The sequence below is a fragment of the Erinaceus europaeus genome, chromosome 19 (assembly GCF_950295315.1).
Source record: "Erinaceus europaeus chromosome 19, mEriEur2.1, whole genome shotgun sequence".
Lineage (NCBI taxonomy): Eukaryota > Metazoa > Chordata > Mammalia > Eulipotyphla > Erinaceidae > Erinaceus > Erinaceus europaeus.
This window is the reverse complement of record NC_080180.1, coordinates 16,097,519-16,121,660: the sequence shown is the minus strand read 5'-3', so window position 1 is coordinate 16,121,660 and position 24,142 is coordinate 16,097,519. Positions and strand designations below refer to the sequence as shown.

Genomic DNA, 24,142 nt, shown 5'->3' with positions numbered 1-24,142 from the left:
CCATCGTAAATTTATTGGTTCCAGATGAATCATTTGATAAATTTATGAGTAGTGGAAGCAGGAGCAGCAATCTAAACTCAGAAAATGCATGTCTTCTTATGTAATTCCTTTTGGATGGCATCAACCCATTGGAGAATGGGTTCATATTGGACTTCTCTTAGCCCTCTACCATCATGGTAAGCCTATAAATGGGTTCACTAAGGAAGGAATGAGGTTTTTGAGAAAAGCTGACATCCATAGGAAAGCTCGCCTTATTTACATCAGTTTTTAGTTTCTTCTTTTCCATGAATTCTCTCTGATGCCCATTTTTAATGGAATACAAATTTCTTAATTTCTTTGCCTTTCATATATCACTCTTACTTAGAACAATTTGTCATCAGTTTTCACTTTTAAACACTCATCATTTTAGATAACTATAGAAACTGAGAAGGAAGGGGGAGATAGACACCTGCAGTACTGTTTCACTGCTTGTGAACCTTTCCCCCCACCCCCTGCAGGTGGGGACCAGAAGCTCAAACCTGAGTCCTCGTGCACTGTAATGTGTGTACTCTACCAGGTGAGCCAATGCCTGGCCCCCAATTTTCCATTTTCTTCCCTCCACGGCTTTGGTGAGTTGACAAACCTTTATCCATAACCCTTTATCTATGTCAGTATAGATCTTTGCCTTAGGCCATGTCTTCTTTATGAATGATATTGCAAGATGCGTCATTCAAAATCCTGCTCACTGACACAATTTCCCATCTACCCCCCCTAGAAAGTGTTGTCATATAATTCTACTCACATTTGATATTTTTTATTTGCCCCTCCACTTCCACTATTTTCTAGTTGTGAGGTACTGATATGCATATGAAAAATTAGTTTAATTCATAATGTAAGTTAAACTACTTGGGTTCTTAAGTTTTTTAAAAAATATTTTTATATTTATTTTCCCTTTTGTCGCCCTTGTTTTTTATTGGTTATTGCTGTTATTGATGTCGTTGTTGTTGGATAGGGTAGAGAGCAATGGAGAGAGGAGGGGAAGACAGAGGAGGAGAGATAGACACCTGAAGACCTGCTTCACAGCTTGTGAAGCGACTCCCCTGCAGGTGGGGAGCCTGGGGCTCGAACCAGTATCCTTATGCCGGTCCTTGCGCTTCGCGCCACGTGCGCTTAACCCACTGCTCTACCGCCCAACTCCCGGGTTCTTTTGTTTTAATCTTGACAAAATATAAACATTTTGCTTAAATATTAAAGTAACACCATAAACTTTAGGTCAAAATGGATATAAGTGAGTATAATTTCACTATCATCTTCATTTTTTCACATTCAAAAACTTTGTAATAGTTGATGTGCCCATATCCACTTTTTAGTTTCCTACTGTCTTGAATTTATTATTATTATTATTATTATTATTATCATTTTCATTATGCTAGAAATAGGGCAGTAGAGAGGGAGAGACACACCTACAGCCTGCTCCACTGCTCACAAAGCTTTCCTCCTGCAGGCATGGAGAAATGCAGATCCTCTTGCATAGTGATTTTTGCACTTTACTGGTTGCCACAACCCTGCCCCTCCTACCGTCTTCATGGGCTGTATGACAAGGTAGGTTAGAATAGAAATAGAACCTACCTCACAGTGTTGAAGTGAAGTTTGAGATAAATAAGTGCTTAAAATCAACCCTGACATATTGTAATACCTAAATTAGAATCACTGTAAGATACCAAGAACTAACACTAAAGTCAGTAAATTGTTAAGGGCATTTTCTGTCAAAACTATGACTGAGAAATCAATGAGAATCTCAAGTTTCATTTTTTATCTGGTTTTATTCTCAGGACCCCCAGGTAATAGCATTAAATTCACTGACTTTCTGCTGTGGACTGAAATAAACAGGTTCGCTCAAACTGTGAATTTTATTTCTCTTCTATTAGACCTCAGAAAATCGTACGAGAAATGCTAACGAACTACATTCTGGGCGGGGTACATTGCATGCCAGAAATGATCCACCCGTTTTTTTGTTTTGTTTTTGTTTCAACAGTTTACCTAAGGTTGCCCAGGGCAACCACAATGCTTGTTATTCAGGTGTCGGAAAGGCGACTATTTCTTTCAACACAACCTGTTTACAAAACCGAAGGCGAATTTCAGTTCTCAGCTCCTGCTTTTGGGGTGTGTGTGTTTGGTAGTGGGAGTGATTGTCACCCCGACAAAATCCCGCCACCCCTTTAGCTTTCCGGAGAAAAGAGCGATGAGTGCCGCCATCATTTAAATCAGGCGCTGGCGTCTCATTGGCCAGGAGGTTCTTCTCACTGATTGGTCGTATGAGAAGATGGACTCACTGATTGGTCTTATGTGAAGATGGGCGCACTGATTGGTCATATCGGGAGATGGGCGGGGCCTGGGCTCGCTTATTGGTGGAGCCGGGAAGTTTAAACGAAGGCAAAAGGAAGATACTCGTTTTGCTGCGATTCTGAGATTCCAGGGCCTGTCAGGTTCGTTCCTTTTTTTCCTGGGGTGTCGCGACCTGGAGGAAAACCTCAAATAAACAGAGTACCGAGTTCGCTTCCCAGCAGTCACCGAGGAGAGGAGAGGCGGTTGGCACTGCCCGGGGGCTTTCGCTCCGGAGCAGCGTGGCGGGGCCCGGCTCGGGCGGGTCTCGCAGCGGCCATGGCGACCCGGCAGGCGCGCCGCAGCTGCTGGGAGGTGAGTCCCCGCGAGAAGAGGCGGCCCGCGGCCCCGGACCCGCCGGCGTCCCCACCGGTGCTGTCCCTCAGCCATTTCTGCAGGCCGCCTTTCCTCTGCTTCGGGGACGTGCGCCTTGGGACCTCGCGGACGCTGCCTCTGGCGCTGGACAACCCGAACGAGGAGGTGGCCCAGGTGGAGATGGCGCCCTTCCCGGCGGCGGAGCGCGGCTTCAGCGTGTCTCCTCGCTCCTTCGTGTTGCAGGTGGGTCCGGGGCATCTTGCCCTCTGCTTCCTCCGGGAGGGGAATGGCTGTCAGTGTCTTGTCAATCACTGTTGGTGGGCTCTGGCCGCATTTTTTTTGCAGGTGGTGACCGGGCGGTGACCTGTGTCACACCCATGCGCGCATCCCTGCACATACTGTCATAGATATCAGATAAATACAGAAGCACTTTGAGCAGACCGCCAGGGGCTGTGCAAGGCACTTGCATTTCTAAAGTAATAGCGTTTGCAAAATCAATGCTCAGTTGCTTTTTATTATTTTTCATTTAAGAATCTGGGTATTCCTTTGATTCAAACAGAGTTTTGTTTTGTTTTTTAATTGCATCCCATTTTTCATGTCCATGTACACTTCAGTTTTCGTATGTATAAGGGGAAACTTACTATATAGAGTGAGATTGAAGATTTCTTCCGGTCAATTAGTGAGATTTGCTTTGGCTAAATGTCCACCAGCAGACACACAATCTTTTCTGTGTGTATCCTGTGTCTGCACACTTGGACATTTTTAACCCTTTTTCTGTCTGCTGTCTGTATAGTTTTAGTGGTGAATCTAATTTTGTGGATAGTCAACATTCATCCTGCTACTTTGCTGCACTGTATTGTCCAGAGATTCATATTCCCATCACTGTCACTGCAAAACAGAATTTGTCTTCTTTACTTCTTTCGACTTCCACCTGAAAGCTTGAAGATAGATAAACCCTTAGTTGACAGGTTAACAAACAAGCAGTTCATAAAGCTGCAAGAAGAGGCTCTATTCTGAGATCCACTAACTTGTATGTGACTAATTGCTCAGCTGTATTTCAGCACCTGCCCTTCCCCACTATTCTGTGATGATTGTTTTTCTTTCTATGAAAAGATTTTTCCCCCATTATTATGTGGAACTTGAGAACTTTAAGAAATTAACTGATTTGTAAAGATTACTCTTCTCATTAATAAGTAATATTTTTAACCAGGGCAATGCTCAGCTCGGCTAATAGTAGTGCTAGGGACTGAACCTGGGACCTTGGATCCTCAGGTGTAACCTCAACTAAGCTACCTCCTCAGCGTTACACTTATTATTTTTTTACTTATTATTTTTTTATTGTTGTAATTATTGTTTTTATTGATGTCGTTGTTCTTGGATAGGACAGAGAGAAATGGAGAGAGGAGGGGAAGACAGAGGGGGAGAGAAAGATAGACACCTACAGACCCGCTTCACCTCCTGTGAAATGACTCCCCTGCAGGTGGGGAGCTGGAGGCTCGAACCGGGATCCTTCCACCAGTCCTTGAGCTTTGCGCCACTTGTGCTTACCCCGCTGTTCTACCTCCCGACTCCCTACTTATTATTCTTTGAGCCAGCTGTTTATACTATCAAATACTTTTCTTTTAGATAGAGGGCAAAAAGCAAAACGGAGGAGATGAGAAGAGACACTATAGCATTGCTCCACTAATTGTGAAGCTTCTCCTGTGCAGGTGTTCCCAGCCTGGAATGCCAAACTGGGTCCTTGCACAATGGACCTGTGTGTGTGCTCTGCTGGGTAAACTGTCTTCCCAATCCCTTATAGATTCTCTCTTTTAGGACAAAACTTTTTCTCCCTATAGAAAACAAGACAAGTTTGTTTTGTCCTGTCAGGGTTTTACATTAGGTGTATTTCTGGTGGGCTGCAGATGTGAAAAATTTGAACTATGGAGTCATGTTGGTCTAGCTTCTCGGGCAGAGACAGACAACCAGGGACTCATGGCTGGGTGGTACGCATTTCAGTCTTTATTCATGCTGAATGCAGCACAGTCTAAGCCAAACCAAGCTAAACTAATATACTTGCCAAGTAGGGTGTAAACAGGATGTGATGTAGAGAGGGTGGAGCGAAAAGTAACTGGTGCAAATCAGGGTGTACTATGAGAGGGGGTGGGGCAAAAAGACATCATGAACTAGTGGGGATTAAACCAATGCCCTGCAGACCTGCGGTTTTTAGTTAACAATGGTTATGTAAATAGAATACAGTGTTAAGCAGGGGGAATTAAACCAATGAAACAGAAGTGGTTTTTAGAAGCAGAATTAGAAGCATACCAACAGAGTCAGACTGCCTGGGCTCGGATCATTAATCTTCCAACTTTGGCAGAAAAGTTTCTGGATTTTGCTTGTTTTATCAGAAAGTGTGCATAGTCACATTCTTATGGATTATGAGAATGAAACTAGTTAAATGAGATGGAACTATGCCCGGGAATTTAGTTGTTCATTTTTTACATTTCATTTTGAAGGCAGTTTTCAACATGAAAGGCCATTATAATTGAAATAGAAGTTTCCAAAGAAGTAACTAAAGCCACTTAACTAAAACAAAAGGTTTTATAGATTATCTGTTCCATTGCTTTCATATACAATTAAGATTTTATTATAATTTTATTGTTTAAATAATTTTTTTCCTTATAATGAAATGTGATAGAGTAGAAAATTCTTTCTTTTTTCCTTTCTTTCGCCTCCAGGGTTACCACTGGGGCTCGGTGCCTACACTACGAATCCACTGCTCCTGGAGGCCATTTTCCCATTTTGTTGCCCTTGTTATTATTGTTACTGCTGTCGTAGTTGTTAGAACAGAGAGAAATTGAGAGAAATGGGGAAGAAAGAAAGAGGGAGAGAATAACACCTGCAGACCTGCTTCACTGCTTGTGAAGCGACCCCCTTGCAGATGGGGAACCAGAACCTCACACCAGAATCTACCTGCTGGTCCTTGCACTTTGCATTGTGCCATATGAGTTTAATCTGCTGCGCTACCTACTGCCTGGCCCCTTATATTTGGCTTTTTATGTTATGCTATAGAATATGGGTGGCTAATTATTATTAATACTGTAATGATGTTCTATAATGTGTATATTATATTTTGGCTATCACTAATGTTATAATCTTTTTCTGATTATAGCCTAAAGAAAAAATTGTTATTTCTGTTAACTGGACACCACTTGAAGAAGGTCGAGTAAGAGAAATTGTGACATTTATTGTCAATAATGTTTTGAAACATCAAGCTGTGTTGCTAGGAAATGCAGAAGAGAAGAAAAAGAAAAAGGTAATACATTTAATCATTCTGTGTTTGTTTGTTTTTTTTGCCTCTAGGGTTATTGCTGGGTCTTGGTGCCTGCACCATGAATCCATTGCTCCTGGAGACCATTTTTCCCCTTTTGTTGCCCTTATTGTTTATCATTGTTGTGGTTATCACTACCATTGTTGTCGTTGCTATCGTTGGATAGGACAGAGAGAAATGGAGAGGGGGAGAGAAAGACATCTGCTTCACTGCCTGTGAAGCTACGCTCCTCCAGGTGGGGAGCCAGGGGCTCGAACTGGGATCCTTCTGTCAGTCCTTGCGCTTCACACCATGTGCCCTTAACCCTCTGTGCTACTGCTCAACTCCCTTCTAAGAAAATTTTAACAATGTGTTAGAATATTATTTTGTGTACATATATTTCTGCGAGGCCTTTATACATGTATGATTCTACTGCTCCTGACTTGGATTTTTTGTATTTTCATCATTTTTAAATGATTTTTTTTTTCATTTAATTTCACTTATTTACGTATTGGATAGATACAGAGAGACACTGAGTAAGACGAAAGGGGAAGATTGAGAGGGAGAAAGAGAGATAGCTATATCACTGCTTTACTGCTCCGAAAGTGTTCCCCCTTCAGGTGGGGACCAGGGTGCTTGAGCCCTGGTCCTGTACCCTAGTCCTATTCTCTACCACCTGTCCCCCACATTCTTATTACTAGGTAGAAAGAAAGAGACAGAATGGAAGAGATATTACAGCACCACTTCACTGTCTGTGGAGCTTCCCCTAGTGAGGTAATACTATCATGTCGTGTCATGGTTAAGACACTTACACATGGTAAAACACATATTCTACTAGGTGATTTTACTTCCTGGCCCCTGTAAAGATGATCTGAATAACAGTCTTGAAGTAACAGATAATATTGCTTACTTAAGTGTAACATTTAATAGTTGCCAGCTTAATCTTTACGTTTTATTATTTCAGAGGAGTATTTGGGATACCATTAGTAAGAAGAAGGTTTTAACCTCTTCAAGTCATAACAAGAAAGTTGCAGCCTCTTCAGATCATAACAAGAGGAATTCAAGTATTCAAAATGTTAATAAAACATTCACTGTTTCCCAAAAAATTGACAAAGTTAGGAGCCCACTGCAAGCCTGTGAAAATCTGGCTCCGAATGAATGCTGTTCCCCAACAGAAAAGAATTCTCTAGTCCTTGAAGACAATGAAATACCCATCTCACCTATTAGCCCTGCTTTCAAAGAATGCCATGATGAGACTCGCTTACTGCTGTCTGTGCGTCGATCTACTACCTATACGTCTCTTCATGCATCAGAAAATGAAGAACTATTGAGAGTAGAAGGTGTCCACATTTTGAAAGATTTTAGTTTTGATGAGAAATTTCTAACTGAAACTTCCTTTAACACCGTAAATAATCTTAAAGACAATATGGGAAAGGATGGTGCACTTGTCCCTACTCCAAACCGTTCTTCAACTCTGAACATGGCACAAAGCCAAGGATATTTTCTAAGTCCAGATTCCTTTGTAAATAACAGCCACCCAGCTAATAATGAACCAGAATTAGCAACATGTCTTTCATCAGATACATTTATAAAAGATTCAAAGCCTGTGGATCTGGAATCAAAAAGTCTGCAGAAAATTTACCAGGCAATTTTAAGTCCAGATTCTTTCGTAAAAGGTAATTATGAACTGAATCAGGATCTAGAATCAGATTCGGTCCACTCCATTCTATCCCCAAGTCAATTTTTAAAAGATAACATGGAATATTTATGTACATCTCAGCAAGCATCTAAGTTATCTCCATTATCAAATGAAAATTCCCATGTCTCACAGTCTCAAGATCAGAGAAAAAATGAAGTTGTACCTTATATCCCTGAATGTCAGGACTCAAAACTTACCTATTCTGTTTCTGAAGAATCTAAAGCTGTAGGAAAAAAGTCAAGCCACTGCAGTTTTACACAACAAAATCAACCCAAATCTGTAGCAGTTGAAGACTGCTTCAGTTATAGTCATGAAAAGCCATTTAAGAGACAGCCAATACTTTCTAGTACTGTTATAAAAAAGAAGCCAAGTTCTACAGAAGAAAGCCAAACTGAGTCTAATAAAATTAAGGCCAAAAGATGTCTTCATGGGGCAGTAAGAGAAGTAGTAACAGGTCAACAAAAAGGAAAAGATGCTTTACGTTCAAATCTTCCAATTATAGACCCACCTTTAAATAAATCTAAGAGTCATAAAAACGAACTACCTCCTTCCTTAGTCGCTCGTAAGAGAAAGAGTGAGGCAAACACAGACAATATAAATATGAGGGTTACAATTACAGAACCAACAGTAGTACAAGATGTCAAAAGAATCCATTTTTCTCCTGTGGAATCTAAAACATCAACTTTTAAAAAAACCAAAAAGGTGCTAACACCCGTCTCAAAACGAACTAGCAACAGAGAGAAATTAAACCTGAAGAAGAAATCTGGTAAGTCTTATTTACAAAGGGCTGACTTCTTATAGATTACTAAATTTCTTCATGATAAATTGAGTTAGCTTGCACTTTTCTTTGTTTCTTTTATTTAACTTGTACTTTTCATTCATCACTTTGTTGAGTTGGAAGGATGGGCAAATACAGAAAAGGCTGAATTCTGAAATAAGTATAATTTTGTTATTTAAATTTTGATATTTTTGTCCTTCATGACTTTTCTGAATTAATTTATATTTTAAAAGTGAGTTACGTTAAATTACTTATCTTGCTTGCTGAGTGTTTGGGAAGCCCTCAGATTCTGTCCCCAAGCAAAGTACTTTGCATGCTTTGCCTATTCCAGTCTCTGGTTGTGGGACCCAGTGAAATGCCTGTTCTTCCTAATATTATTCTGTCTGCCTGGAAAATAGTCAAAACCTATTCTATTCTACCCCCGCCACACACACACCCTTTTTAAACATTTTATTTACCAGAGCACTGCTCAGCTATGGCTTATGGTTGTAAAGAGGACTGAACTTGGGACTTTGGAGTCTCAGACATGAGAGTCTTTTTGCATAACCATTACACTATCTCCCTTGCCCACTCTTTTCCTTTTTAACCCAGATTATGTTACCTGACCATCAAGGTTAAGGCAGAAGGGGAAAAAAAATGCATTTTCTGTTTAACTCCGATAACTTGAGACACTCCTAGGAACTATGAGACATCTATTTATCTGGTTTTTCCCTGGGCATCCCCTAATTTGAACCATTTTCTATTTCTCTAGCTCTTTCTCTGTGCTCTCTGTACTCATGGTCCTTCATTAGCAAATATTCTTTCCAAATAGTCTCGTTTTGTTACCTTGCTGAAATATGGCTCTCCCCTGAGTATATTGCTTGTCAGTGTGTTTTTCCTACTCCCTTGTTCAAGAACCTTCAATGACTTTCTTCTGATGAACTAAATTTATTCTGTCATATGACCATTCCTTGTATTTCCATATTTTGTTATTCTAGGCAAGGTAATCTTTACCGATTTGCTCAGCTGTCTCCCTATCAACTTTTATATCTGTTTTCTCTTATTTAAAATTTTGATTTATTTCCACTAGTATAATTAACTTTTATTAACTTTCTTCACTGACCACTTTTCCCTCTTGCTACATTTCTTTAGCAAATTTGATTTTCAGCCCATGGAAAATCTTACACCTATCTGTTAACTCAACTTCTTTGCTTATATTGCTTTATTTTTTTTTCCAATAGACATGTTCTGGTGAGATAGCAAATCCTTTGATTGAAAGGAACAAACTTATTTATATCCTACGAGATGAAATGAAATGAAAGAATAAGTGAAGGCATGAGCTGTTGAATCACTGAAGTGCTAGCATTTGAACTGGTAGTTTGTTTGGAGGCCACCTGGTTGGTCTTTTTGCTAAGATTTAGAGGGTTTTGCACACATGGAATCTCTAATTTATGAGTCCATGGCTGAAAGCATGGTAACTCACGAAGGGTGACTGGAAGAACTTCTTTGTGTTCTACAAAAACATAGCGAAACAGAACGAAACAAGTTTTCCACTAAGTATTTTTTTGACATGCATAGGATGGCTACTATCCATTGTTCTAGGTTCTGTAGATAGAAAGACATACAATTTCTGTCCTCTCAGTCCTTTGATTGTCCTATGCACAGGGATCCTGGAAGCACAGACCTATGGAGAAGTACTTTACTTGCATTTGCATGAATGGTAAGGAGCTCCAAGAAGGACTTTCCACAGAACCAAGTGGTTTCACGTAAAAGGATTCATGTAAAAGGATTCAGATCAGGAATTTCTCTCTCTCTGTGTTTACTTTTTACAAACAATTAGTTTTTAATTTTCATCACTCATTATATGTGCTTCTCTTTTATATAGTATATTAGAATTCTCTTTAAAATTCTTTTTAAAATTTTTCTTTATTGAGTAATTAATGTTTTACATTCAACAGTAAATCTCTTTAAAATTCTACACTAAGTTAATGAACTTCCTAAAGGTAAGATCACTAGTTTCACTTCTATATTCATAGTACCCAGCAACAGACTCTGGAATATGTGCACAAAAGAAAAAATGGTTGAATCTGGACCATAAACTTTCATAGACACAGGGTAAATTATACTTTCTTCCTATAATTTCCAGATGTACTTTTTGTTTACCACTGAGCTCATAATACAGTTCCTGACTTATACTACTTAGTATTTGCTTAATGAATATGATATTGAAGAACTCAGCCTTTTTAACTGTACTTTCAGGGGACTTATGTCACCTTTTAATGCTGTTCTGCATTCTTTTTTATTTCAGATTCATTAGTATACAGAACTCCTCATTCTAAAGCAAGCAAGATTAGACCCATTGTTGGTGTTGCACAATCCAGTTTGACTTTCATAAGACCATTAAAAACAGGCAAGTGTTTATAAAGCTTTATGTCTCTGAAAAAAATCAATATGAAATGAAACATTAGCTGCATTCCAAATGGAAATTTCTTCATACTTAAAAAAAAATGCAAACTTTGAAAAATTGTTAAACTCTGTATTCATCGGACAGGATATTCTGTCAGATTCTAATGAAATTGACTTATGGTGACTTGGTGTTTTTAAATTACCAGGAGGTACAGTCTTGCTTTTTCCATTTTATTTTGATTTTTATACTCAAAATACTTTCAAGTATGTGCAGCAAGTAGTGGAAAAGCAAATGTAATTCAGTGCTTTGAAAGTGGTTTTCTCAATAGAAATACCTTTTTGCTGTATACTGTTGATAATTTAAAGGAAACTTTCTACTGCAATAACCTAAATATATCTTTAGATATTCCTCGACACCCAATGCCGTTTGCTGCCAAAAACATGTTTTATGATGAACGTTGGAAGGAAAAGCAGGAACAAGGCTTTACTTGGTGGCTAAATTTTATATTAACTCCTGATGATTTCACTGTGAAAACAAATGTTTCTCAAGGTAAGCCCTAAGTTACTGTTTAAATTAGTAATATTCGTGTTTTGGTAGTTTTGACATGAACTGTTATGCTTCACTAATTTTTTTTTTAAGATTTATTTAATTTATTTATTCCCTTTTGTTGCCCTTGTTATTTTATTGTTGTAGTTATTATTGTTGTCGTCGTTGTTGGATAGGACAGAGAGAAATGGAGAGAGGAGGGGAAGGCAGAGAGGGGGAGAGAAAGATAGACACCTGCAGACCTGCTTCACCGCCTGTGAAGCGACTCCCCTGCAGGTGGGGAGCCGGGTTGGAACTGGGATCCTTATGTCGGTCCTTGTGCTTTACGCCACCTGCGCTTAACCCGCTGCGCTACAGCCCGACTCCCACTAATTTTTTTTTTGAGTATTTTATTTATTTTATTTTTGAGAGAAATGCAGAGAGAGAAAGACACAGAGAGAAACACCAGAGCACTGCTCAGCTCTGGGTTATGGTGGGGCGGGGGATTGAACCTGGGACTTCGGAGCCTCAGGCATGAAAGTCTCTTTGTATAACCATTATGCTATCTACCCCCACCCATGCTTCACTAATTTATATGAATCCTATAGATTGAGAACTTGTAGGCAATTCTATACTGAAATTTCTGAGTGTTTTTTCCTTTTTAATATTGCTCATCAATTGGTCAGTGCAATTTCCAACCTATTTTAATCAAGGTTCCCTCAGAGTTTAGTAATGAAACTGGGCTGCTTAAGAAATCTAGTTCCGTGGTCTGGGAGGTGGTACAGTGATAAAGCTTTGGACTCTCAAATATGAGGTCCTGAGTTTGATCCCCAGCAGCACATGTGCCAGAGTGATGTCTGGTTCTTTCTCTCTCCTCTTACCTTTCTCATTAATAAATAAATAAAATCTTTAAAAAAAAAAAAATCTAGTTCCGTCTTTGCTACATTAACAAAGAATAGTGTCTTAGTAAATAAATTTAGCAGATCTGTTGTAGCCTGATCACTTTAGGTATATTTTCAATATCATTCTCTTATTATTTTCATGTACCTTACTTAGTTTATGGTGCTTGTAGTACAGCTAGAGAATTATGACAGATAGAAAAATCATTTGATCTGGAGAATTTTTAAAGGTTCACTGTTGATTCTGGAAAAGAGAAAACTCAGGTGTAGAACAAGATAGAACTTGCTGCATTCAGACATTTGAAGGAATTTTACCTAGAAAAGCAGGAATTATAACCTGTGCTTCTTTCCTATAGAAGTTATGGGAATCAGTTCTACTCAAAATTTGGACCAGTCTTTGTAAATATTTTGACAAGGCATTATGTAGGCAGTCCTTATGATGAGGATTTCTTTTTGTATTATACTGTTTAAGCAAAGACTGGTCTGTCTGCTAAAGAATCATGTGAAACAGTCTTATATTAAAAGGCCCTTTGGTTAGGTGACCTCAAAGATAATAATTCTTCCTGATTTTTATATTCTTCAGAGAAAAAGGGGTTTTATTTTTTATTTCTATTTATTCTTTACTAGAGCACTGCTCAGCTCTGGTTTATGATATTACAGGGGATGAACCTGGGACTTTGGAGCTTCAGGCATGAGAGTCTCTTTGCAAAAGCATTATGCTATCTGGCCCTGCCCAGGAAATGGATTTTTAAATATATTTTTTATTATCTTTATTTATTTATTTGATAGAGACAGCCAGAAATCGAGAAGGAAGGGAGTGATAGGGAGGGAGGCAGAGAGCCCCTTGCAACACTGCTTCACTGCTTGTGAAGCTTTCCCCCTACAGGTGGGGACCAGGGACTTGAACTCCAGAAAATTACAAAAATTCAAATTATATTCTAATATAAAAAATTAAAATAAATACCAGCCTTTAGGAGCTTACCTTTTAATTAATTAATTAATAATTTTAAAAGGTAGGAACCAACTGCTCAGGAGGCTGCTTTAGTAGTCTAGCTTAGACATGATTTTTGAACTAGGATCATAGTGGTTATGAAGGTAATGGTTATAAAAAATGACTAGACCTGGGGTGCAAATGGAGCCAGCAGATTGACCTTAGGCAGTAAGTGAATGATGGGAAATGTATTTTCAGAAGGAAAAGAAGAGCAACCTTGGAGGGGAGAGGAAATAGATTCTGCTTTGGCCACCACCAGTTGCATGCGTTGCAGTGAAGGGTGTCTATAAAGTACTGATTCACCAGAACCAGTCTTGTCTTTCATTTTATCTAGTAAATGCTGCTACTATCCTATTGGGAGTGGAAAATCAGCATAAATTAAGTGTCCCTAGAGCGCCTACAAAAGATGAAATGTCTCTCAGAGCTTATACTGCTCGGTGCAGATTGAATAGATTACGTCGTGCTGCGTGTTGCTTGTTTACTTCTGAAAAACTGTTTAAAGCTATTAAAAAACTTGAAATTGAGATTGAAGCAAGGCGACTAATTGTTCGAAAAGACAAACATCTCTGGAAAGATGTAGGTAAGAAGATGGTAGAGATTTTGTGATTGATTCCTTAAAGACACTCTTAAAGAATTTTGTGTTTCAAATAAAGACATAATCTAGTTTTGTTACCTAAAGCCTCATATAGTTAAAATGGTCACATATGTAATTTCAGAATGAAGTATGCTCTATGTAAGTTATCTGAGTCTTACCAAATCTTATTTTATGTAAGTGATTATCCTTCTTTTTCATTGATTTCTCTCCATTAAATTAGTTATCATTTACCTTTGCTTGGTCTGAGCTTACATGCCTTTCAAATGCATTTCAGGAGAGCGGCAGAAAGTTCTGAACTGGCTACTTTCATATAATCCTCTGTGGCTACGAATCGGCCTAGAAGTAAGTGTGCATTTCAGCTTTTGGAAAAACAAATTTTGAGTCATTTACTTTAAATATATAACATATAACAGAGATAGAACCAGAGCATCATTATGGCACGCACACATCTAACTTAGGACTCCTTGCTTAAGATTCCAGTGCTTTATTCACTGTGCCACCTCCATGGCCTCCTGATAGTTTTTAGGAATTCATCTTTAGGGATTTATATGAGGTTTTTTTCTTCTTAACTGTGAAGGATATGTTATACAAATAATAATAATGATATTACATAAGCTATATATGTAAAGTTAAGGAGTTTGTTTCGCAAGCTTCCCGTTTCCAGACCATTTAGATTATTATATGTGTTTTTAAAAGATGGTGTGAAACATGTCCATGTCACTTCTACGTTATCTGGGTAATAGAATGTTGCCAGTGCTGCCTGTGCTTTACCTGTTGCATCCCTTTCCTTCTTAGAGATAATAAGAGCCCTGACTTTATTTTTCTTCTCAGACAGTTTATGGAGAACTCATATCTTTGGAAGATAACAGTGATGTCACTGGGCTGGCTATATTTATTCTGAATCGCTTACTGTGGAATCCTGACATAGCAGCTGAGTACAGACATCCCACTGTTCCACATCTCTATAGAGATGGTATGTATTTCTCCGTCCACAGCATTGTATCTGCACAGACTTTTTTTTTTTTTTTTTTTTCTGCACAGACTTCTATTTTTTACTTTTGTCTGTTTAAGGTCCACCTTCTTAGAGAAGCCTATCAAAATACTTCTTTCTTTCCACTTACTCTCCCTTCCTCCACTCATCATTCATTTCTCATCACAGTGTATACTTACTTTGAATTTTTTGTTGTCTTCCTACCCTTCTCCCACAATAGGCAGCGAGACCTCTGGTGTGTGTGTAGAGGGTGCAGGTGTGGGGCAGGAGGGTGTCATATTTTTCTGTGCACAACTATATATATATCCAGCATCCAGATTGGTGCTTACACATAGTAGGTATTTACTGAATATTTATTGAGAAGATTAGCATGGTCCCCTTAGCAAGGATGACATGCAAATTCATGAAGCTTATCATATTTAAAAAAATTTTTGGTTGAATGAATCAAGTTAAAGTTCTGAATGTCTCTGTGCCTATGTTATCTATGGATTAGAAATATTAAATGGACCTGTCCCATAAAGTTATTGTTACCAAAAGAATTGATACATTACAGTGAGACTCACATGCTACTTTGCATATGTTTACCCTCACTTTTGATTTTCTTTAATCTACTTATCTCCTTGGTCGTTACTACTACTTTTATTGTTAACACATTATCTTTTTTTTTTTCACATTATCTTATTTTAAAGTTAACTTTCATAGATTAACTTGCTATGTCCTTTTGTTCTTTGTTTAAGGTCATGAAGAAGCTTTGGCTAAGTTTACTTTGAAAAAGTTCTTGTTGTTAGTTTGTTTCCTTGATTATGCTAAATTCTCCAGACTTATTGATCATGATCCTTGTCTCTTCTGTAAAGATGCTGAATTCAAGGTATTGAATTTTATATTCAAGACTTTTCTTGTTGTTCTTATTCTTTTTTTATATTTATTTTCCCTTTTGTTGCCATTGTTTTTTATTGTTGTTATAGTTATTGTTGTTGTTATTGATGTCGTCATTGTTGGATAGGACAGAGAGAAATGGAGAGAGGAGGGAAGACAGAGGGGGAGAGAAAGATAGACACCTGCAGACCTGCTTCACCGCTTGTGAAGCAACTCCTCTGCAGGTCGGGAGCCAGGGGCTCGAACCGGGATCCTTACGCCGGTCCTTGCGATTTGCGCCATGTGCGCTTAACCCACTGTGCTACCGCCTGACTCCTGACTTTTCTTGTTTTTATTGTGTAGTTTCTCTCTCTCTCTTAAAGATTTTATTTATTAATGAGAAAGACAGGAGGAGAGAGAGAAAGAACCAGACATCACTCTGGTACATGTGTTGCCAGGGATTGAACTCAGGACCTCATGCTTGAGAGTCTAGTGCTTTCCAGACCATGCATAGTTTTTCTTTAGAAAAAGAAAATTGAGGGACCAGTGTGTGGTACACCCTATTGAGCACATGCATTGCCATATGCAAAGGCCCCTCCTCATCTGTGTGGGTGATTCTTCACAATTGGTGAAGCAGGTCTGTAGGTGTCTATTTCTCTCCCTTTCTATCTCTCCCTCCCTTCTGAATGGCCACTAAGAGTAGAGGATTCATTGTGTAGGCACTGAGCCCTAGTGATAACTCTGGTGGCAATAAAAAAAAAAAAGAATTTCCCAAAAAACAAGGCTCAGCGTTTCAGCGTGACAGTCAAGCAAGTCCTTTCAGTAGTGCTGATCTTGCCTCACTTACGTTGGTTGACATTTCACTAGCATATCGCCATAATGTTCATGTGACTTGAGAATGAATGAAGCTATGCTTCTGAAGAATTGATTGAGGAGGGAGGGAGTTTTACTAATTAGTAAGTCCTAATTAGTAATTATTAGTAAAATAATTGTTATCTAATATAATAGATGTGACTTGTTTCTCTATAGGCAAGTAAAGACATTCTTCTGGCATTCTCACGAGATTTCCTGAGTGGTGAAGGTAACCTTTCCCGTCACCTTGCCTTACTGGGACTGCCTGTTAACCATGTTCAGACACCACTTGATGAATTTGATTTTGCTGTTACAAATCTTGCTGTAGACTTGCAGTGTGGTGTGCGTCTTGTGTAAGTATAAGAAGTTGAAGTTTTTACTGTTTGGGATAGACGAGTAGTTCATTGGAAAATACTTTTTTGAGTACTTATGCAATATTTTTTGCTTTTATATAATGAAATAATTTTAGGGTTAAAAAAACTAGCATAAGAAATTGCAGCACTTAATATTTGCACCAGAAAAATGGTATCTATTTTAGGCCTCTAGACATTGTCAGTATCTTTGTTTTTCCATGCTGGCATGTGAGTAGGATATTGGAATAGGAAGTACTGATTTCGCAAAATAGAAACTAAAAATATACTAGAACTAATTGAAACGCCAAAAAATAACATCTAGTCCATTGTGGTTTCATGAAGACTGTGTCATTTGAGAATAATATTGGTAATATTAACCTTGTTTTACACGTGAAGGAAAGTAATACAAAGTAGTAAAATCTCGTTCCCAAGTTTCATACAATGTTACTAAGTCTAAACACTGGAAGCCTGGTTTTCCATTATATATTTTCTCAGTAACAAACTGGAATCCCTAAGTTTGACTTTGATATGAGTGTATGAGTTACCAACTCCTGCTTTAGTAGAAATGGCCTTTACCTAAAATGTTGAACTAACGACATTAGGATACCTTCATTAAAAGCATTCATCTTGCTCCATCTGCAGGGGGAAAGCTTCAGGAGTGGTGAAGCAGTGCTGCAGGTGTCTCTCTTTCACCCTTTCTACATCACACTTCCTGTGAATTTCTGGCTGTGTCGATCCAATAAGTAAAAATAATAAGATAAAATAAAAAAAGAAACACTCATTTTATATTGTAAACAGTTACTCAATAAAGCTCTAAAGTTAAAAAAAATCAAAATAAAAAATTTTTAAAAAGAAAGAAAAAAACGCATCTTGTCTCTGGGGAAACTATCCTATAAACATTGTGTTTTCCTTTTGTGAGGAGATCCCAGACCTTTTTGAATCCTCAGTTCTGCAAAAACATCATACATTCCACTTGACTTTCTAATTTTCCATAGATTTCTTTCCTTTGTGGTCTGGGAAGTGGTACAGTAGACCAAGGTGTTGGACTTGGAAGCATACGGTCCTGAGTTCGACCCCCCAGCATCTATGTGAAAGAGTGAAGTTCTGTTCTGGTTCTCTCTCTCATTTTCTCTGCTCTGCCTTTTCTCCATCATTAATAAATCTGTTTTTTTAAAAAGGTTCCTTTTTGGTCATTCTCCCATCCAAGTACTAACCCAGGCCTGACCCTGCTTAACTTTTGAGATCAGACGAGATCAGGCGTGTTCAGGGTGGTATGACCATAGACTTTGATCGTTCTCATAACAATACAATAACTACTCTTTTGAACTTTACTGTAGTTTTCTCTCTCTCTTGAGAGAATCCATTTGATTTTAAGTATTTACCAAAAAGATCTCACATGATTTCCTTATATTTGTTTACTTTAAAGATTTATTTATTATGTATGCATTTTATTAATATATGAGAGAACACTAGATTATTACCGTGGTACCTGTGATGCTGGGGATTGAACTCAGAACCCTGTGCTCTTAGTTACAATGCTCTAGCCACTAGGCTACCTCCTGCACCACTCTGTATTTAATTATTTTGTCCAAAACTAAGCCTTATCTATTTTATTGCTTACCAAATTTCTGTCAGCAAAATGACTTTTTTTTTAATTTGGGAGAATTTTATCGCACTTTATTGAATGAGTCTAATTGATGAAGTCAGGAATTTCACATGTTACAGCACATTAATTTTAATGACAACTTGAAACAGGATATTCTCAGTTGCTGAATGAAAAAAATAGCAAGTAAAATTCAGTGTAGTGGCTTTTCCAGCTAGTTACTTGCCAACATTTTTGTGCTGCTGTTCCTGGATATGTATTTTGGTTGGGAGGGAGTTAGTTTTTAATAGCTCTTTGAGGTGGCTTCAGAATGTGTAAAGCTTATTGATTCACTGATGTGGATGACAGGAGAGTGTACTGTTGCAGAAATGCTTCATTTGCTAATTGGTGGATAGCTTAGAATCACCTATTGTTTTCTAGTCTTTAGAAATTATGACTCTACAATATAAGCAATTCTTCCACATTTCAGCTAAATGTATTATTTCATTGGACCTTTGTCCCCTATTGAGACAGAAATCCAGTAGTAGACCTAGACAGTAGGAGGAGTTTGGATTTCGACCATGGTTGGTTCCCTTATTGCCACCATGTTTATTTCTGGGCCTCAATGCCCCCATGATGAATTCACTACTCCCAGAGACTGGCACATCCTTCCTTCCTTCCTTCCTTCCTTCCTTCCTTCCTTCCTTCCTTCCTTCCTTCCTTCCTTCCTTTCTTTTCTCCCTTCCCACTCTCTTTTCTCTCTATCATTTGATACAAACAGAGAAATTGAGAAGAAAAGGGGAGAGAGGACAGAAAAAGAGATACATCAGCAGTACTATTTCACAGTTCACAAAGTGCCCCCCCCCAAGAGCTTGAACCAAGGTCCTGGCACATGGTAATGCGTGTGCTGTACCAAGTGTGCCACCACCTGACCCCTTGTATATGTTTTTTTAAGATAGCTGTTCAACTATTTTTATTATTAATCTAGAAATGATAAAAGAGAATGACTTTGGAAATCTTAGGCCGGCTTCACAAGCGGTGAAGCAGGCCTGCAGGTGTCTGTATTTCTCTCTCCTTTTCACTCTTCCCCTGCCCTCTAAATTTCTTTCTGTCCTATTGAATAAAATGGAAGAAAAGGGGGTGGGGGTGGGATATGGCTATCAGGAGAGGTTGCTTCACTAAGGGCTAAAGTAAGAAAAGAATGCACTTTATTCATATATAGAATACAGTAATCCTCTAACAAATATCTTTCTCTTCCTTTTTCCTTCCTAGAACCTTTGTTTTTTTCATGTATGTTATCATTGGAGCAACAGAGTTTTGAGAGAATTTTTTCCAGTCATTCTAATCAACAATCATTTAAATTTGAGAGACATGTTTATATCTTCCAGTAAAGCTTATTTTCTGGGTGGGGGGAAATAACATAGTGGTTGTGCAAACAGATTTTCATGCCTGAGATTGTGAGGTCCCAGGTTCAATCCCCAGAAACACCATAAGCCAGAGCTGAGCTGTTCTCTGATAAAAAATATTTTTTCCATGCATACTTTTTATTTATTTGTTTTTACTAGTGATTTAGTAGTGGTTTGAGATCATAAGATTATAGGGGTATAGCTTCACATCATCCATTGACTTTACATAATTTCATCTGAAAATATCTTTCTTCTTAGGCGAGCCATGGAAATTCTCACACAGAACTGGAATCTCTCAAAGAAACTCAGAATTCCAGCTATAAGTCGTCTTCAAAAGATGCATAATGTTGACATTGTTCTTCAGATTCTTCAGTCTAAAGGAATTCAGTTAAATGATGAGCATGGTAAAATTTGGAGAGAGGTTTTTGTTTTTTTTTTTTCCTTACTGAAAACTATTATGTACATATATGTGCTAACAGATTACTTCTTCATTTGCAGGAAATACAATTCTGGCTAAGGATATTGTGGATAGACACAGGGAAAAAACCCTTGCATTGCTCTGGAAAATAGCACTTGCCTTTCAGGTATTATAGATATATACTTGATTTCTTTCCTATGTTGATTTAAATTAAAGTATTTTGGCATCAAATAAAATCAAAAACTTTTACTTAAACGGTTTATTTTGTTACAAAGACTGTTATAATTTACACACTCATGTACATGTATACAAAACAGATATATTTAAATTTAATCTTCACAATCCTCCTGTAAGATTGAGTTATCATTACTTTATAAGTGAGGAAACTGAAGCTAAAGCTTACATAAAATTCAGAAATAACATATGTATGACCTGAAAACCCCCTGGAAAACACAGGAACTGGGGATACTACAATAGAAAATTCACTTATTCCTTTTGATGCCCTCCAAACTCTTTTAAATAATGTAATGTAACATTATTAGTGATTTAATAATGGTTTAAAAGCTTGTAAGATTACAAGGTATGGTTTCACACCATACCCACCACCAGTGGCTCCCCAGCCGCCACAATAACCGCCATAGTTCTCACAGTGTCTTAGAGATAGTTTGGCTGTTTTTTTTTTTTTCGGGGGGTGGGGAATGGGAGGCAAGTTCATATGTTTTAATTCTTTATATTCCACATATGGAAGAAAGCATCTGGTAGTGGTTTTTTACCTCCTTTCTTTGTTAAATATAATCACTTCAAGTTTCATCCATTTTGTCTGCAAAAATCATCATAAATCATCTACTTTGACTGACCCTGTAATTTTTTTTTAATTAAAAAAATTTTTTTTATATTTATTTTATTTATTCCCTTTTGTTGCCCTTGTTGTTTTATTGTTGTAGTTATTATTGTTGTTGTCGCTGTTGGATAGGACAGAGAGAAATGGAGAGAGGAGGGGAAGACAGAGAGGAGGAGAGAAAGATAGACACCTGCAGACCTGCTTCACCGCCTGTGAAGCGACTCTCCTGCAGGTGGGGAGCCGGGGTTCGAACTGGGATCCTTATGCCGGTCCTTGTGCTTTGCACCATCTGCGCTTAACCCGCTGCGCTACAGCCCAACTCCCAACCCTGTAATTTTTAATTAGCAAGTAATATTTCACTGAGTGTATATCCCGTAACTACTTTATTCAGTCTCTTGTCAGTTGTCTCTGAAATTTAATTGTAATTATTGCTTGGTATCTTTAGGGGATTGACACTAGCATTTGTGAATGCTCAAGTTCCTTTTAGTTGACATTTATCTGTGGGTTTTGCACTTCTACAGTTTTAATCAACTGATATCCAGGGTTTATTGAATTCATAAATAAAATAGGCAGGAAAAAATCTAGAAAATCTTCTAATATTCAAATTTGTACATTTCAAGATTATATTCAAGAATTCTTTTTTTTTTAATCTTAATTTATTTGATAGAGACAGCCAGAAATTGAGAGGAAGGGGGAGACAGAGAGACACCTGCAGCACTGCTTCACCACTTGTGAAGCTTTCCCCCTGCAGGTGGGGATCAGGGGCTCGAACCCAGCTCTTTGTGCACTGTAACATGTGCTCAACCAGGTGCGCCACCACCCAGCCTTGATACTCAAGAATTCTAAGGTCAACTGTATTAAACCAGTGTGCAATCCACCATTTCTATGTTTGCCTTAAAGACAATAGAAGACTAACCTTTCTGGGTTAACAATAACATGGGCATAAAGATACTTGCCTTTTCTCTGTGTTACAGGTGGATATTTCCATTAATGTAGACCAGCTGAAGGAAGAAATTAACTTTTTAAAAGATATACAAAGTACAAAGAAAGCAATATCTGCACTATCTTGCCATTCTGATACCATTATTGATAAGAAAAAAGATAAAGGAAAGAGTGCTTCTTTTGAACATCATAGTGAAAGCATAAAACTTTTAATGGATTGGGTAAATGCTGTTTGTGCCTTCTATAGTAAAAAGGTAGGTGTCCCTGTTTCTGTGTTAGCCTAGTATCTATTAATATCACAGTCAGTTAAACTGAAAGCATAGAATCTTTTCTTTCATTGCTTAACTAATTTCGTTCATATAGATGAGCAATTTTTCTCAAATGAGTGTGTTTTTATGTCAGATTTTATCTAAAATGTCCCTAGTTACATAAGGCACAATTGTTATGTGTCATGAAGAAAGAAAAAGTGTCCTAGACAGAGCTCTTAATAGGATACACTTGCATGTTGACAAAATAGCTCACTTGAGAGAGTGCGTGCTTTGCTGTGTATCTGACCTAAGTTCAAGTGTTGCATCCAATGCATTGTGGAAATCTTTGGTGCTGTGATGTCTCTCCTCTTCCCTGTTTCCTTTTGTCAGTTGGTCTTACTGTCTGCTAAAATTCACCCTGGAACTACCTATAAGTCCTTGCCAGTTCAGGGTGCCATTATGCCGGGCTAGCTTCACAGGCGGGAGACAGACGACTAGGGACTCATGGCTGAGCTGGGAAGCAGTATCTCTTTATTCATGTGGAACGCAGTACAATCTAAGCCAAGCCATCTAAACTATCTATAATCACAATCCTGTCCATATATATATATACTCACCAAGTAGGGTGGAAACAGGATGTGACATAGAGAGGGTGGAGCAGAAAAGAGACTGGTGCAAATCAGGGTGTACTACGAGAGGGGGCGGAGCAAAAAGACATCATGAACCAGTGGGGATTAAGTAAGTGCCATGCAGGCAGGGCGGTGCTTAGTTAACTGGTTATGTAAACTGAATACAGTGTTAAGCAGGGGGGATTAAACCAGTGAAACAGAAGGGGTTTTAGAAACAGAATTAGAAGCATACCAACAAGTCCTGGTAACAATAGTTCTTCTAGTGTTTGCCCTTCTTCCATAGCCAGTCAACAGCGTCAGGTTGAGCCTGATGTAAAGCTTCGAGACCTCCTTTGAATCTGGAGAGGTGGCAGTCATTGACTATGTGGGTCATAGTCTGTCTGTAGCCGCAGGGGCAGTTCGGGTCGTCTCTGGCTCCCCAGCGATGGAACATAGCAGCGCACCGGCCATGGCCTGTTCGATGGCGATTGAGGAGGGCCCAATCATAACGTGCTAGGTCAAAGCCAGGTTGACGATTGCAGGGGTCTGTGATGAGGTGTTTGTTCTTTACCTCAGCTGACTGCCAGCTCTGTTTCCAAGAGAATGGAACAGAGAAGTTCAGTGTCGGCGTAGGGGACCAGATTGGGTGATGAGACGTCAAGCATTGGACAGGGTGGGCGAAGATATCCGCGTATATTGGCAGGTCCAGTCGAGCGTAGACGTGGGAAATGAACTTAGATGATGCCGCATCCCGATGAATATCTGGCGGGGCGATGTTGCTAAGGACTGGCAGCCATGGAACCAGGGTGGAACGGATGGTTCCAGAAATTATCCTCATGGAGGAATATATTTGGAATCGACCAAGTGGACATGGGGGCTATGGAACCATACTGGGGCACAGTATTCTGCAGTGGAATAGCAGAATGCCAGAGATGATGATCGTAGTGTGGAAGTGCTCGCGCCCCATGAGGAGCTGGCCAGTCTTGCAATGATGTTATTCCTCGCGCCCACCTTTGCTGCAGTTTTTATGAGATGTTCGTGAAATGACAGAGTGCGATTGAGAGTAACGCCAAGATAGACTGGTTGGGCTTCATGCCGGATTCTCATACCGCCAAGCTGCACATTAAGCTCAGTAACAATAGTGAGGAGGGAGTAAGTAACAATAGTGAGGAGGGAGAGTAAAAAAGAGACATTTGTATAGAACTGAG

General features: G+C 38.7%; 1 protein-coding gene, 1 long non-coding RNA gene and 1 pseudogene across 2 annotated transcripts in view; 2 read left to right on the top strand and 1 right to left on the bottom strand.

Moving 5' to 3' along the window:
- Window positions 1-2,427: 2,427 nt before the first annotated feature.
- The window catches only part of ASPM (assembly factor for spindle microtubules), a 54,774-nt gene continuing 33,059 nt past the window's right edge, over window positions 2,428-24,142 (top strand). The window contains exons 1-13 of the mRNA XM_060178484.1: window positions 2,428-2,919; window positions 5,828-5,971; window positions 6,930-8,430; window positions 10,730-10,831; window positions 11,231-11,377; window positions 13,578-13,823; window positions 14,113-14,180; window positions 14,670-14,811; window positions 15,567-15,697; window positions 16,714-16,889; window positions 20,136-20,281; window positions 20,376-20,461; window positions 22,111-22,332. Coding sequence (XP_060034467.1) covers window positions 2,641-2,919; window positions 5,828-5,971; window positions 6,930-8,430; window positions 10,730-10,831; window positions 11,231-11,377; window positions 13,578-13,823; window positions 14,113-14,180; window positions 14,670-14,811; window positions 15,567-15,697; window positions 16,714-16,889; window positions 20,136-20,281; window positions 20,376-20,461; window positions 22,111-22,332 — 3,390 coding nt within the window. The 5' untranslated portion in view covers window positions 2,428-2,640. The remainder of the gene's footprint in view (window positions 2,920-5,827; window positions 5,972-6,929; window positions 8,431-10,729; window positions 10,832-11,230; window positions 11,378-13,577; window positions 13,824-14,112; window positions 14,181-14,669; window positions 14,812-15,566; window positions 15,698-16,713; window positions 16,890-20,135; window positions 20,282-20,375; window positions 20,462-22,110; window positions 22,333-24,142) is intronic.
- Window positions 3,171-24,142, bottom strand: part of LOC132534597 (uncharacterized) — a 31,026-nt gene continuing 10,054 nt past the window's right edge. The window contains exons 2-4 of the long non-coding RNA XR_009546305.1: window positions 14,070-14,174; window positions 12,401-12,496; window positions 3,171-3,614 (exon numbers count right to left, since the gene is read on the bottom strand). This is a non-coding gene — a long non-coding RNA (uncharacterized LOC132534597). The remainder of the gene's footprint in view (window positions 3,615-12,400; window positions 12,497-14,069; window positions 14,175-24,142) is intronic.
- On the top strand, window positions 15,153-15,252 carry LOC132534842 (U6 spliceosomal RNA; annotated as a pseudogene).